This window comes from Apus apus, chromosome 1 (assembly GCF_020740795.1).
Source record: "Apus apus isolate bApuApu2 chromosome 1, bApuApu2.pri.cur, whole genome shotgun sequence".
NCBI classification, from domain to species: Eukaryota; Metazoa; Chordata; class Aves; order Apodiformes; family Apodidae; genus Apus; species Apus apus.
In genome coordinates, this window is record NC_067282.1 from 85,948,336 (window position 1) to 85,962,126 (window position 13,791).

General features: G+C 37.0%; 1 protein-coding gene across 5 annotated transcripts in view; it reads left to right on the plus strand.

The window, feature by feature from the left end:
• ROBO1 (roundabout guidance receptor 1) overlaps positions 1–13,791 on the plus strand; it is a 727,411-nt gene that overhangs the window by 600,737 nt on the left and 112,883 nt on the right. For all 5 annotated transcript variants that reach the window (XM_051640235.1, XM_051640252.1, XM_051640268.1 and 2 more), the window contains one exon: positions 11,583–11,740. In XM_051640235.1, coding sequence (XP_051496195.1) covers positions 11,583–11,740 — 158 coding nt within the window. The remainder of the gene's footprint in view (positions 1–11,582; positions 11,741–13,791) is intronic.

Consider the following 13,791-nt stretch of genomic DNA (forward strand, 5'->3'; position numbering starts at 1 on the left):
TTGTTTACTAGAAAGTCCTATAACTTGTATTCTACAAAAATGTATTCTCACAGTGTATCAGAAGATCAAGAATATGGATTTTGGCAAACCAGGTAATGTTTTGAGGTGTTTTCTTTCCCGTTTAACTCCGTAATTTCTGAGTGAATTCTTAAAAGGCACCAGAAGCTTTTATCTTGCAAATTCACTTGCTTCTCAGCATCTTCTTTACCAAGATTAGTCTCAATGTATTTGCTTTTACAAACTGTGCTGAAAATGTTTTACACTCATTCTTATGCATCTAGATCAAGTCTCATAATGTTTTAAAGCTTACTTTTTGTGCTTAAACGTACAGAAAAGAACTAGTCCACTGAACTGACTTGAAAATGTAATTATTTTTAGAGTTCATAAAGGAATAAAAGAATCTTGTTCTCACACAGCACCACATTTGTTTTTTCTCTCTGTAGCAATTCTTAATGATCTAAGAGTCTTGTGGTTTACCAGGAGATTAACCTCTGTGAGCTGTGTGGGACTGATAGGAATTGAATTAATGGAGTTGGTAGGTCTTTGTAGAGTGTACCATGGCACCCCACAGTTCAGATTTGTAGCAGCAAGGGAAATCAAGCATAAGTACTTCTGCTAATGGTACCCGAGCTTGTATGGAGTCAGGGAAAAGTGTGGGAATGTTTCCACCAAATGCACTCACTGCCTTGGTCCTTTTAGAATTTTGTTACCCTTTCCGTTATGTTGTTTTGTCTTGAACACATTTATACGTTTGTATTTCGACCAGACTGAGCTAATATTACAGTCATCCACACTTTCCTTTTCCTTGGTGGTGAGCACAGATGTGTTGTCTTGAACGCCACAAAATCCCTACCAGCCCACAGAGCCTCACAGCACTACAAAGTTGGACAGCGATGGAAGCCAGCATTTCTATTGTAGCTGTTATTAAAGATGCTATCTTTAGCCATGATCCTGAAGTTATGCAACTTAATGTTCTGTGCGTATGAAAATACTAATGAAAACACAAGGTTGAAAACAATGTGACCCAATATAAAAGGAAGCTTTTAATCAAAGTTAAGATCTTCAGTAATTAAATCTGGCTGGCTTTATGTGCATTTGCGTTCATGCTGAGCATCGCCCTCTGTTTCCTTTTGTTAATTCTGAATCAGACTTCTGGCTGCTGTTTTACCACATGGGGTGATCCAAAACTTCATGCAATCCTTCCTGCCAGCAAGTAAGGCAGACTCTGCAGGCGATGTTTCTTGGATTTTTACTCAGTAACTCTTACTGCACATTAAATACTAATATATTGATCAATTGGAATATTGCCTTTGAATATCTCATAGGGATTGAAGCCAGAATAAGATCCCAAATGCAGAAGTACTTTTCTGCATGATTTTAATGTCTTTTGACATTTCCATTAGCTTGTAAATCTCCAGTAGTTGCAATTCAGAGTTTCAGCTTGGTGAAATTGGTAATGTCCATTTGCTTACAAAGCTATATGTCATTGTCGTAGCTATTAACTTTTTTACTTTTTTATAATGCTCTACATAGAATTTTACAGTGTTTAAGCCTTTGGATGCTTGTCTACATGAAGAGCTGTAACTGTAAATCATGACGGTGTTTGTCTAGAGATTTTTCAAATTCTGAACTATAAAAAATTTAGGTGTATGATATTGTACTGCACTTATTTATACTGAGAAAGCAGAATGATTCATGTATTAGAATATGCCTGAAATAGAACAAATTTTTGCTTGTGCCATTTGGGATCTAACTCAAAGCGGTTAATTGAATTAGATTAAGACTATATTTCTCTATGTCCTCTGCATCAAACTGTCTGCCATTTTTCCCTGAGTTGGTTTTCTGGAATGCTTTCTAAAGCCAAAAAAAGTAATTTGAAAAGTATAAGGTATTTGGCATAAATGTAATTTTGAAAATGTTTGCCTGTTTCTACTGTGGCAACCTGTTGTCAGTTTACCTCTTGAATGTTTTAGGAGATAAAGAAACAAGGTTAACATTACTATAAGAATGATATATTCATGCATTTGGATATGCAGAGTATAGTTAATGAAACCTCCACTATGTAACTAAGGTGTATGCTGCTGTAGAAAAATCTGGAGAGGCGAGAAAAGACAGTAGAACTCTGTGATCTGTAGTTCCTTTCAACAGAATAAAATTGTTTATAACAACAACAAAACAATAGAACAGATTAGAACAGATTAGATTGTAATAGTTCAGCAACATTTTTGAGCAGTGTGGCTTTCCTAGTGTGTCTGCTACCCACAAATGCTATTCTTTGTTCTGCTGTTATTCAGAATTAGCCACTCGGCTGTATGAAGTGCTTGTATCTTGCACCTTCTGACTGATGTTTCAGATTTGACCTCACATGTAATGGTGGAGTATCATTTTCCAGAATATTAAAGGAGAAGTGACTCCTTTAGTAAATGACAGTGATAATGATACTGCATAGTCTCTGATATCAAAAGTCATATTTTTCAACCACTTTTACAGCATAATGAGGATTTTTTTCATGGAAATAGGGTCCTTTCAAAAAATGTTGATTGTAGTGGTGCAGTTATAGCACGCTTAAATTTGAATGCTAAGCAGAAGGACACAGCTAAAATTGTTGCCTTGAAGAAGGACTGTCATGTTTTAGGCCCAGTTGGCAACCAAGAACCACGCATACACTCACTTTCTCCTCCCCCCACTTTAGAATGGGGGAGGAGAAAATGCAGCTAAAAGCTCATGAGTGGAAACAAGGACAGGGAGTGTTCACTCACCAACTATGGTCACAGGCAAAGGAGACTTGACTTAGGGAAGAAAAAATCAATTTAACTTATGATCAGTCAAATCAGAGATGGACAAAGAGAAAACAAAACCAGATCTTAAATACCTTACCCCACCCCTCCTTCCTTCCCAGGTCTAAATTACTTTGTTCTTGATGTCTCTACCTCCCCCCAAAGCAGTGCATGGGATGGGAAATTAAGGTTGTGGACAGTTCATCACATGCTGTTTCTACCACTCCTTCCTCCTCAGGGGGAGGACTTCTCACACTCTTTCCCTGCTCCAACACAGGGACCTTCCTTCACAAACTCCTCCAACATGAGTCCTTCCCACAAGGTGCAGTCTCTCAGGATCAGTCTGTTCCAGTGCAGGCTTTCCACAGAGTCATGGCATACCTTGGACGCCTCCCATGGCATGGAGTCTTCTGTGGCTGCAGATCCCCATTCACGCCACCATGACCCTTTACAGGCTGCAGGTCCACATCTGTCCTACTGTGGTCCTTCACGGGCTGCTCCACCGTGCTTCTCCATGGGTTACTGGGGACAGCTGCCATCTCCCTGTGGACTGCAGGGGAATCTCTGCTCAAGCACCTCTTCCCCTCTTCCTTACTGACCTTGGTATCTCAGCTCCAGCATTGCTCTCATCTCCCCACCTCCTCTGCCCTGCAGGTCTTTCTGCAGTTTTGTTTTCCCCTTCATGAATATGCCACAGAGGTACATCCAGCTTCCTTAAGTGGCTTGGTCTTGGCCAGAGTCACAGTCAGAACTGGAGGCAGGGGAACTTCCAGCAGCTTCTCACAGGAGCCAGCCCTGTGATCCTTCCTTGCTACCAAAATGCTGCCACACCACACAGGACATTATCAAAACAGCAGTATAGTGCATATACAGATTTAGGGCAGAAGCATTTCTGTCACAGGTGTGTGAATCATTATTTATTCGAAAAAGTCTCCTCTGATAAGGTTTTGGCTTCTTCTTAGTGAAAGGATTATTATGAGCTATTGCACAACTATTGGCCATTTCAGTCTTGCCTGTACTATTACAGTTTCAACAAATAGTGCTGCCACAATTTTATTGGCAAATCTGTGGAACAGTTATATCCCCTCTTTTAGCAAGACAAGTTAAGACAAAGTTGCTTTGGGCTTGGCCTAGTAAGGGAATTTCTAGCTTAGAAACTATGGGGAAGAGAGTCAGTTTTTTAAATCTCAAGACAGTGTAGCTTGCTCTTTGACAGCAACACCTTTTTAATTAATTGCAATCTGTCTCCATTTGCTAGTACTGTATGTCCTAGCTTTGAGCTCTTATTGAAAATGGGCTGAGTGTTTGTTTCTGTCCTTGCTGCCTGTATTCCTTCCTTTATTTTTCTCCCTGGAGTTCTGAGTTACAGCACACTGGCACTTCTGGGTTGGTTGATGTCTTCTTTCTTGAAAGGGAAAGCCATTCTGCTCGTGAAATAATAATTGATAGGTAATTAAGAAAAATGTTGGCATTTTCATGAAGTGTCTTCTCCTGTTCTCTCCATTATTTGGTCCTTAAATCTCTTTTGTCATTTTAGTTACCTCTTTATGTTTTAATTTGTAAGGCCAAGACAAGGTGTTGCTGCAGCATCTTAATCTGATTCTTTTTCTCTGTTACAATCTGCTTTAAAGAAAGGTTTGTGCAGCTAACAGTTCATTGCAAACTTGACATCAGGACCTTGATGTGCTGTGTACAGGAAAACACACACCTTTATTTACAGAAGACACCAAAATTCTTGAATTTAAAGATGTAAACCCTACTTTGCCTAGGGAAAACTAATTTGTGATCTCCCAAAGACAAAGTTCTTCTCTGAGCTATGTCAAAACTCCCTTGATTTGTGTCCATAAATTTGGAAATCCAATGTATTAGTTACACTATAAGTATTACCTATAATGAAGCATGATTCATATAACCGCAAAAGTCAATAAAATAATAATAGTAGTAATGAAAAGGAAAATAAATATATATTTAGGATAAGTGAAGGGAAACTGTCTCTGCAGTCTGTACAAATGAATCTACTCTTCCAGCAGGCAAATTTTGACTTACCAGTAGTAAAGACCTTGTTCCAGACTATAATATGTGGAAGGTACTGAGAGGGATCACATTTTGTACACAGTCAATCAAATTATTAATTAGGTCCATTCTCCTTATCTATTTTCAATTTTCAGTCAGCCTAAGGGACACTCTCAGAGTCACATGCCTGAGGCATCACAGGTTCTTCAGGGTTTAATTAGGATTCCCAGTGCTGCAGCATGCTCTCTTAGGCTTGTCACTTACTCTTCTCAACAGGAGTTAAAATTACTCTTCATATGACTTATCAGATTGGGTCATTGAATTGATTCCCAATTCATCATTTAATTCATTTACAGTTTCTTTTCCACACATGGAAATACTGTTATGGGTTTACAGCTGTGTGACCCAGTAAGATTACTGGCAATACTTAAAGTCCAAATCTTTAACTAGTGAAATAAAATCTGACTGATTCTGAGTGCTTTCCATAAATTTGTGTAATTATTTTCAGTCACTTTCAGCCAGTAGTTTTCATTTTTGGAACCTGATCCTTACACATGCGTTTCTTTCTATTAATAATTGTACATTTCTTAATGATTGAATGAAAAATAGCGAATTACAATAAATATATTGATTTTAACATTTATTTGCATTGAGTATGTATTGCCAAATGCCTCTGTATTTAATTGCTTTTGCAATGTAGCCTATTGCTTGATTCAAGCGTATCACTTGTATTTGTCATCAGCACTTCTTAAAAGATGTGACCCAATAAGCGTAACACTCCTTGATTTCTTTCTACATTAGTGTTTTAGAAGCATGCCCGTGTTATATTTGCTAACATTGATTGCTTGATGTAACAAGCAATGACACTTTTTTTTCCAGAGAAGTTGCCATTGACCCTCAGTAGATATTAAGAACCCAGTTTGGAGGTGCTGTATAAAAAGCAATCAATCAAATGTGTTACTCTTTGGAGAGAGCACATTTTTAAAAAAGGTTGCAGTAATTGAAGCAGTAAGTTTTGTTAACATTTTAGAAGTGTGATCTAATTTCACTGCTGCTGTTTCATACGTGTGACTGTGCCTTATGTTCAGTCTCTTTACAACGAGCAGTCTCTTACGTCTGGAAACCTATTCAATGTGAATTCTTAGACTGTGTCATCAAGAAAGTCCTGTGTCATCACAGGGCTGGCTCTGTGAGAGAGTTAAACTGTTAGGCCACGTGTCTGATGTTCAGTAGTTTTGAAGCTCAGAGAAGGCTGAAAGATTGGAGATCTGGATACTGAGTTGATTGTCATCTGCCTGCCCATAGAAGGCTCTTTAGTGCGACTGAGAAAGGTGTAGCAAGATCCAGTAGCTGAGGTCAAAGTGCTTCAAGGGAGGAATCAGATGAGAACTGAAAATTATGAAACTGAGGAGCCCTGAGGCAAGCTGGCTGCTAGATGAAATTAATCCCTACCTGCTGGAGGCTTTATAGAAGTGTAGACATGTTTTGAAACATTCAGTGCCATATTGCTAAGCTAAATCACTGCATAAAATTGTCTGTATTACATGAGTGATCTTGTTAGCTGATCATAACAGTAATTTCTGACTATAGCCCTACTCCTACTGTTCAATTTTAATGACTACATATTGTAGTTAATGCCAGTGTTAACCTGTTTTTAACATCTTCAGAAAGGAAAATAAATCAGGAACCAGTTATTGCTTTCACTTCACATGACCGCATGGAAACTTTTAGGGAGTTGTCTTCAGAAAAGAGTATTTCTCATTTGTAAAAGATCAAGTTTTTTGGTCAAACCAGATAACGTTCCTAAGGAGTTTAAAAAGGTCTAAAATACGTTTTTCTAACACACATACTGTCTTAAATCTGATCATGTGTGCATTTTCTGTTCTTTCTGAACTTAATTGGGTGCCATGACACTTCCCCATTAGTGGCATGCATGGATTAAAAGTTATATTCTGACATCCATAAAAATGTCATGCCAGCAAAGTCTTTAAATGAGGTACCATAGTTCTGGTTGATGCTTAAGTTAGTTGTAATTAAAATTAAGCACCTGGTTTGAAGTGCTGTTCCAACTGACAAGCTTGTTATAGTATATTTGAGTGCCAAAAATGTCTACTATGTGCCTGTAAATTTGAATTACAAGTTCAGTAGGTAGTGGAGAAAAAGGGATCATTGCTGGTTCTAAATTACAGGAACTGTTGTGCTTTTGATTAACTGCCCAATCCTGACTAAGGAATAATTATTTTCTCTGTGACTGTGGGTTCATGGGATAAGAAGAATGCTATAACCTCCCAAATCCCATCTTTCATTTTCCTGATCTTGGAGCATCTTACGGCAAATGCACATTGTTTTTGTTTTGTTCCTTGTATTAGATGGAAACTTTCATTGTAATACGGTCTGTGTTGAGCAGAGGAAAGAGAAGCAAGTCTGGATTATCTCTTTTAGAAGAATTGAAATGGATTAAGATTGCCTTAATCTGATTATGAAACCACACCCCAAACATCTTCATGTCCCTCTCTTCCTCTGTTCACCCAGTGACCATTGCTGGGATATCTTGGCTGTTTAGCGATCCTGGATATATTTTGGTGCACTGCTTTGAGCGGACCTAGCATGAAGTGTCTAGCCAGTCTGACTAGAATAGACCTGTAATAAAAATTTGCAGGAGATTTTTTTGTTTCCATGTTACGAACGATACTACCTGTTAAGGCATGATACCCACAATGCATGAAGGTAATGAGTATATTCCTTACAAATTCTTTTTTTTTTCTTGAGCTTTGCTTTGGTTTTCTTTATTGTCTTGGAACTAGATCACAGTTATTTAATGATAAATTCTAACTAGAATCTTTCCTAAATAACTGCAGTGTGTATGTGCAAATAAATCCTGCTTGCCTACCTCCCATTTTGCCCAGTAGAGACTCTCTACTCTTTTTCAAAGTATCCAATGAAAAACTTAAGAAAAAAACACTGAGTGCTGTATTTTGAGGACCATTTATGTTTTACACAAAAAAATACCATGTCTACTTAGCTTACTTGTCAATAAAAAATTATCCTCAAGTGATTGCTAGATCCTTTCTGCTCTGGGAAAGATTCTCTGGGAGGAGTGGAGTTGCTTTGTTGATTGAATAGTACACGATTTTCAATATTTGTATGAGTACTTGACTTTTATAGTGGAGATACAAAGCTCTCTCTGGAATCTGATTAGTTCAGCAACCATAACATAAAAATATTTTCAGCACAAACACAGGAGTTCAGAGTTCACACAGCAGTATCATGGAGTTCTCCTACCTGTGCAATGACAGTAATTACAATCATTATTCATTGTATTTGGAAAATATTAAAGTAAATGTTAGAAAACTTTACCCTCAGTATCTCATAAATGTAGGGGGTGGGGATTATATCTATGAAGATTCTACATTGAAGTTGTTTAAAAATAAAACAAAACAAAATTCCAAAAACCACAATCAAGTATACTCTTAATTTACCTATTTTCATTCCAGCTGCACACATTTACAGGAGTGCATGTTGAAATTTGACCCTGTGGTGACTGAAAGCACATGTTGTACTGAATTACAAAGTATACTTCTAATATATCTTCAAAAGGAAATGTATTCTCAGTTTACAGTGAGCCTTAGCTAGGAAGGACAGAAAAGAAAAAAAATATTTTTTTTTTTCAGCAAAGGAAGAAAAATTTAAATTTATAACTTTATGGAGGATTGCCAGGACCTGAGGAAAAAAAAAAAAAAACAAAAAAAACCAAAAAAAGCCCCCCCCAAAACAACAAACAAACAACAACAACAACAAAAACACACAAAAAAACCCAAACAAGCAAATAAATAAAAAAAAAAACCAAAAAAAACCACAAACACAAAAAACAACAGAGATGCACCTACTTTACAGCTGCAAAAATAATTACATGATGACTATCTGTGGAGTAATCTCTAATGGATTACATTTTGTTAGCATTTCATTATGTGAAGTTAGAGCCAAAATAATTCATAGTAAATGGAAAGAAAAATACTTGTTTTGGTGTATCTCTGGTCTGGACCTTTGAGGTCCTCCTAAGGCATTATATAATGCATCGCTTAATTTGTGAAGGTCTTGGTTTACAGACCAGGTACTATGCTTGTAAAACTGATCTGAGACCAGGGAGTGTAGAAATTACTGAAGTAATTTGTTTTTATTATGCTAGTACTGGACTTCTTGTTGCTTCAAAGGTGCTAAAAGCTATCTGAGGTGCTATCTGATAGGATTTCCTCTTAGATTTACAAGATCTTTCAGACTTGAAAAGCACTTATGTTTTATGAAGATCACTACACTTGGGTTTTTTGTTTTGATTTCTTTTTTGTTTTGTTTTGCTTTAACTTAAGGGCACTCCCGTTTATATATCTCTTAGCTTTATCCAAGTGATACAATCTTCCGCAGTAATAAGAGTCTTCTTATTCATGGTCAAAACACCCCTTTTATTGTGTTGCAGTAAAACTGCGATGTAGCAAATAAACTCCTCTGCACTTTCATGTTCTCTTGGCACTGGGATCTGGATGTATGTGGGGTTTTAGTTTCTTGGTGCAACTTCTGTTTGTTCTTTTATGTTCTTTAGTTTGGAGAAGTGTAGGGGGGGAAGAGTAATAATATGACCAGTGGTGCTCCAAATCAGATCAAGATCAGATCTCTGTTAAAGTAAATAGAAGGAATCCTTTGACTTCAGAAGCAGCAGTGTCAGCCCAGCCACTATATGATTTACTGTATCTGGATGGCTTGAGGGCTACTTGGGAACACAAGAAGTTTAATCTAGTTACTAATATTCAGTAATATTAGTATTCATATTCAGTATAAATTGAATGAGTATATATAAGGTTTTCAGTCTATGTGAGTAGTATTTTAATGCTCCCATAAAATAAATAAATGGATGTGTCCAATTTTGATCCATCAATATTCAGGGAAATGCAGTAAGGAAGCTGTAAGAGAATGCAGGTTAATGAAGTTTTGTTGAAAGCAGAAAGGAAGCTAAAGGATCGATCATTTGATTTGATAGAGACCTGGTGAAGTCTGCAGTATACTTGAGTCTTGTTGGGACACAGATGTTCTTTGGTGCTTTGAGAAATTATATCCTGTTTCTAGAGCAGTGGTAAAATACTCTATATATGTTGCTTTTGATGTCCATCTACACTTCTGCATCAATCTGGAACTTTGCCTATTGAGGCATCAGAATGTAAGGTAGATGTACTTTTGAAGGAAAAATAGAAGTTCTACTGATTATTGAGAGTGCTATTTGCCAGTAATCCTCCAAAGCAAAGAACTGCAAATTATTTTTCCTCCCCTCGTTTTAGATTAGATCTCATTGATGAAAGTAGATGTGAAAAAGATATATCCCTCTGTCCCAAAGTAGATGACCCATTTGCCCTTACACCATTTTAAAAGATCTTGACAGCATAGAAGACCTTATGAACAGGAATGCTTGGCGGCAGTTCTGTACCTTCCAATCTGCATGCACACCCACATTCCTTAATGTTTAACAATAAATAAACCTTGGTTTGAAGCAGCATTAACAACTAAACCAGTATTCAGTGGTGAATGTCCATGTAGCTGAGGTCCATGTCTTGAGGCATGTATTCTTTGCTGCAGATTCTTGGCACTATTGGCTGTTGACACAAGATTTTTGCAAGTAGCAAGAGTGACAGAAATGTCAAAATTCTAAGAGTCTGTTGGTTGTAATGTACTTTCCCATTACCATGTCCTCTGTTCAGCGTGGATCGAGTAACAGCAGTGGAGAGGACTAGAATGCTGTATTAGATATAATTTGAGTTATTTATTTTTTGATTAAACCTAGTGCCGTTTACTTGGCAAGACTTAGGAATGCCATTATTCTGTTCAACTCTGTCCCTGCTGAGCACAGTCTGATGTCTCCTCTCCCAAAAAGCTCTTACAGCTATTGGTAAAATTCATAGTGGGCGACTGGAGGGAACCAGAGTTTCCTAGATCTGGGCTTGGCCAAATGATAAGAAAGAACAAACACTAATAATGAAGCTGCAATGAAAAAAAAATGTATTTCTATGAAAAGGTAGTAAAATTGGCTTCTTCCAAATTAAGGATGTGGTCCTGCCTCAGGCTAAGACTCCTAGTGATCAGGGAAGATTTTTTTTTTTTTTTTTTTTCTTGAAAAGCCAAATTGCAAAGATGAGTTTGGCTAAAGCTGCACAGATATTTGGCATCTTATATTGTCATTAAAGAACTGGGAAGTTTAATCAATTCATTTTTGCCATAAAGTCAGAGATGGATCCTATTCATATGGCCAATGGCCAATCTCTAACCATAAAACTTCAAGCTAATAGCAAGCTGACCTTGTGTCTCAAGACAAAAGGGTCAGAAAGCAGTGTTTACCATCCTTCTCCCCAAGTGATGTTCAACCTGAGAAGAAGACATTGTGCTGTCCTCAGATATGACAGGAATCCTGTGTTCACACACTAGGTAGATGCTATGCCAAGAACTACCAGTGAGGCAGCTCTTCTGTGCCTGTTTCACCTGTCAGTATTAGTCGCTTGACATATATGTTGGAAGTTAAACACAAGTTGTACCTGGGTTTTCTCTGTTGCTCTGTGGAAGTACCAGAGACCATCTGCAGATGCCAAATGAAATTCATTAACTGAATTGTATATTAATATAAAGTACAATGTCAGCAGGGACCATTAATATAAAGTACAATGTCAGCAGGGACCATTAGAGGCCCAAACAAAACGCTTTGCTGTGCTACTGGTGTATTGCTGGGTAATTTTAGACTTAATTTCTTTATTCTTTCAGTTCTACGGGATGACTTCCGACAAAATCCATCAGATGTAATGGTAGCTGTGGGTGAACCTGCAGTGATGGAATGTCAGCCACCAAGAGGTCACCCAGAACCCACTATATCGTGGAAAAAAGATGGGACTCCTCTAGATGACAAAGATGAGAGAATTACAGTAAGTATAAAGTTATTCAAGCAATGAAAAAAAAAAAATATCTGAAACTACTAGTCTCTTGAGCATATGGGCATCCAGACATACTGTACTTTCTAGGAACTGTCCCTTCCTTACCTTTGAGGCGAGGCTCGTTTGCATTTTGTTTGGAATGCATCCTCTAGTCTCATACCACTTCATTGCAGGGTATGCATTTGCTTGTTAAAGAGGATCATGCAAAACTTATGTTCTTCTCTTCCTCAGAGGAATGTTAAGCTTGTGGAAATGAATCCATTATATTTGTCACTCCTATAATTTTCTTGCCTTTATCCTCTTACAAATTTCTGCAACCTATAATGTCTGCCTTCTTTGGCTGGAAAAAAAGGAACTACTAGTGGTCTAGGTGAGACCTTCTTTTGTAATTCTGTTGAAAAGAATCCATGCAGAAAGATTGTGCATTGTATTAGAAAGGATAAGAAGGCTTTTGGGATGTAGTCACATTTCTGTAGAGAGATGATGACTTATCCTGCCCTCTTAAATTAAGCTGTTTTCTCATTAGAGGTGTTGTCATACTCATTTGTATCTGTAGCTTGCTGAATACAGTGTGCAGTTATTCAAGAATATGGATAAAGCAGCTTTTCAAATCAGAAAACTATCCTTCTACTGCTTTCTGACATGTGAAACAATAAGCTAGTGAGCCTAAATGGCAATGAAAAATGGAGTTTAAATATCATTTATATGCTACCAACATGATGATACAAAACATGTTTCTGTATGGTGAGGAACCATATCATCTTAAAGCACATACTATACAGGATCCTGTGTGTACTGGGAGGATTACTAGTATAGAACAAGATCAGAGACACGTACAATTGATTTATCTCAATCGTATGCTAAAATGAGGGAAATTTTAATGGAAGAACGCTTAAACACCAGCATTCTAAGTAAAAAATTACCATTGTTGTTTGAGATTTAAATTGGCTGTTATATTTGGGTTTTTTTTACAAACAAGAGGAAGCTCAGGCATTCTGTAGTTGTTGCATATTCATACATTTAAATTTTTAAGTACCCTACCAAACCTATACTGATTGCTGGCTATTAACTGAAATCCTCCAATCATAGTTGCTAAGAACTTGCAATTTCCTCTTCAAATCTCCATCCCACTGTGACAAGTCAATTGACCCGAGATAAAGAGAAGATTCCAGTGCTACTTTTTTTTTTTGTCTTTCTTTCTTTCTTTCTTTCTTTCTTTCTTTCTTTCTTTCTTTCTTTCTTTCTTTCTTTCTTTCTTTCTTTCTTTCTTTCTTTCTTTCTTTCTTTCTTTCTTTCTTTCTTTCTTTCTTTCTTTCTTTCTTTCTTTCTTTCTTTCTTTCTTTCTTTCTCTTTCTTTCTTTCTTTCTTTCTTTCTTTCTTTCTTTCTTTCTTTCTTTCTTTCTTTCTTTCTTTCTTTCTTTCTTTCTTTCTTTCTTTCTTTCTTTCTTTCTTTCTTTCTTTCTTTCTTTCTTTCTCTTTCTTTCTTTCTTCCTTTCTTCCTTTCTTCCTTTCTTCCTTTCTTCCTTTCTTTCCTTTCTTTCCTTTCTTTCTTTCTTTCTCTAGGAAATGCTTTCTAAACTTGCATTTTCTATTCCTATAGTTTATTCTTGTGAAGCATTTTCAAGTGTTGCCTAACTACATTTCTTTTGTTATACATGAAAACTCCCAGCTGCCGGAACAAAGACATACCTAGAACAAAAGCTACTATCACTGACTGGCCGTGCCACCTTTATTTATTAAAACTGTGCTTATGATGGAATAAAGCCCCTCAGTTCTGTTTTGTTTTCTAATGATTGTATCACAAACTCACCTACATTGTATTTTTTGCCATGACATCTGGTGGAGTTATCTTGTGTTGTCAGTTTCTGCTTGCAAAAACAAACACATGAAAATGAGTTTTGATATAGGTGTAGATACACACTTTTTTCACATGCCCAAGTGAGTGTTTGTTTTCAGAGGTGTAAATTAACAGTGCTGTGATAGCTAGCTCAACTGCCTTCATTTGTGTCATATTTGCCTGTCTTTTTCTTAGGCAGCACTTT